Source organism: Penaeus chinensis, chromosome 33 (assembly GCF_019202785.1).
Source record: "Penaeus chinensis breed Huanghai No. 1 chromosome 33, ASM1920278v2, whole genome shotgun sequence".
NCBI lineage: Eukaryota > Metazoa > Arthropoda > Malacostraca > Decapoda > Penaeidae > Penaeus > Penaeus chinensis.
This window is the reverse complement of record NC_061851.1, coordinates 28,251,089-28,253,588: the sequence shown is the minus strand read 5'-3', so window position 1 is coordinate 28,253,588 and position 2,500 is coordinate 28,251,089. Positions and strand designations below refer to the sequence as shown.

The window sequence follows — 2,500 nt, the reverse complement described above, 5'->3', positions numbered from 1 at the left end:
GCATCCCTGGAGAGAGGAAAATTAACTTCTGAACTATTTTAAGAAAATGCTATACAATCATAACGTTTGTTTGTTTCTAAATAGGCACGTATTCTACTGAGAAGGAATGAGGTTGGGGGGGGGGGGTAAAACAAAATGAAACCGAAAGATAAGACATAAGAAAGAAATGATTACATATTTAAAATTGCGCTCTGACAAAATAGAGGCAAAAAGACAAGAAAAAAATATATACAGATAATGATAACCCAACGACACGACGTAAATCGGTGCGGCCGCTGCTGGCCATTCAGCCCACGCCAGACAATCACAGTCGCAGCGGCCTCCGAAGAACAACGTCTTGACGAACAGATACCTTAGTGCGATGAGCCTCCACTTCTCAAGAGGATACCAAGACCCCGAGCCGTCATAAGGGCTAGCTTTCTCTTCTCCGCGAAGGGGAATTTCGACTTTGGCGAGTCCATGGGTTAGGCACTGTCTCCAAACGCTTTCCCAGATTTAAGCGAGGCGTAAGACTATGGTACGTGGACCTTTTATTGATGAAGACTCGACTCGCGAAGGAGGGAGGTGGGTGGGGGGAGGGGGCGTGGTCGTCTCGCAGGGGGGAGGTGGGGGGCGTGGTCGTCTCTGGGGGAAGGGGGGAGGGCGAGATGAAGGAGGATGGGAAAAGATGAAAGAGGCATAAAGGATGAAAGAAGGATAAAGAAAATATGAAAGAGGAGAGAATGGTGATGTGAAAAAGAGGAAGAGAGAGAGAGAGAGAGAGAGAGAGAGAGAGAGAGAGAGAGAGAGAGAGAGAGAGAGAGAGAGAGAGAGAGAGAGAATAAGTACTGTAAAATCCGAAAGAGGGAAATAGGAGGGAAAAAGATAAAAGTAACATGAGTAAGGAACTAAAGGGAAATATACGTGTATGAAAGCGAAAAGTGGAACCACAGATTTGAAAATAATGTGCAATTTTGATTTCAATTATATCCTAAAATAATATAGGCATTAGGGACGAAATAATCTATAATGATTTTCCATAATTGCTGTTGATAGGTATAATAAATATGTAATAACAGTGGTTGAAATGATGATATTATTGAGCTTCTGCTCTTACTGAAAATTCGTCATATTTAGAGCTTAATTTCTATTATTGTCAATCATTAATCTTATTACTGATGTTACTGAAGTTATTGTTGTTTATTCCTGCTGTTACTTTTATTGTCATCAGCATTACATACCACTATTTCTGCTACTATTAAAACAAGTATTAATATTAATGATGTTGTCTTCGATGTTCCCAAAACACAAGAACTATGAAAAGTCGGAAAGTTAATGTCTAAGTGAAAAGATATTGTTTAAGTGAACATTATGACAGTATTAATACAAAGTCATGAAAGGAAAATAAAAACAGTGAAAATACGAATAAAAATAGGAACAAATGAAATTAGAAATAAAGATGAAAAATTATGATAATGATTATGATTATGATGATGATTGTTGACGATAATGATGATAGTAATAATAATGCTGAAAGTATCAATAATGATAGTAATAATAATGCTGAAAGTATCAATAATGATAACTATAATTATTATATCATTATTAATGATCGGTATCGTTCTTACTTTTATAACTATTTCTGTCATCATCATCATCTACTATACCAATATTTTTATCATTATAACAATGATAACAACTACGACGATAAATTTAGTAAAAATTTGTTTAAATAAACAAACAAAAAAAAAAGGAAAAGCAAAACAAAGAAAAAAAACACACAAAGCAATGCATTCTGCCGATCTTTGCATATATTTATAACAACGCAATAGTTCCTGCATAGTTAGTTGCAGTTCCCGATCCCATAGCAGGCTCCAGGGGGCACTAGACTGATATTGAAAGCCGTAGTTAGCGTGATAACATGCGTAAATCGCCCGTCTCTTGACGTTTTGGGAACTGTGTAAATAAGATTGCTTTTGGGAATGAGGATTTTTGCTTTTGTTATGTTATTTTATTTTTTATTGTTGTTTTTGGGTTGTTGATGTTTTTTTTTTTTCATTGATATTATTATATTATTAATATTATTTTTTTATTTTTATTATTATTATTATATATTATTATTATTTATATTTTTATTATTTTATTATTTCATTTTATTATTATTTTTATAATTATCCTTTATTTTGTTTATTATTTTTGGGTTTTTATATTTTTTATTTATTTTTTTTTATTATTTTTATTATTATTTTTTATATTTTTATATTATTATATATATATTATTATTCATTACATTTATTTATATATTACTATTATTATATCATTTCACAATTTTTTTACACAAACACTTTTCCTCTTTTCACTTGCACTCCCCTCATTACAAAAGATGGCCTCTGTGGACTTTTTTCCCCCGGGAAAGAAATACCTTTAATGCGTAATGTACGGAGCCCCTTGTCATATGTCCGTCATACACCCTCATTCTCTGCCTTTTTTTAAAGCTTTATCCTGTATCATAATCCATCTC

At 33.1% G+C, this 2,500-nt stretch overlaps 1 protein-coding gene across 1 annotated transcript in view; it reads left to right on the top strand.

Moving 5' to 3' along the window:
• Window positions 1-875: 875 nt before the first annotated feature.
• Window positions 876-2,500, top strand: part of LOC125043099 — a 32,060-nt gene continuing 30,435 nt past the window's right edge. Inside the window, exon 1 of the mRNA XM_047639049.1 lies at window positions 876-905. Coding sequence (XP_047495005.1) covers window positions 876-905 — 30 coding nt within the window. The remainder of the gene's footprint in view (window positions 906-2,500) is intronic.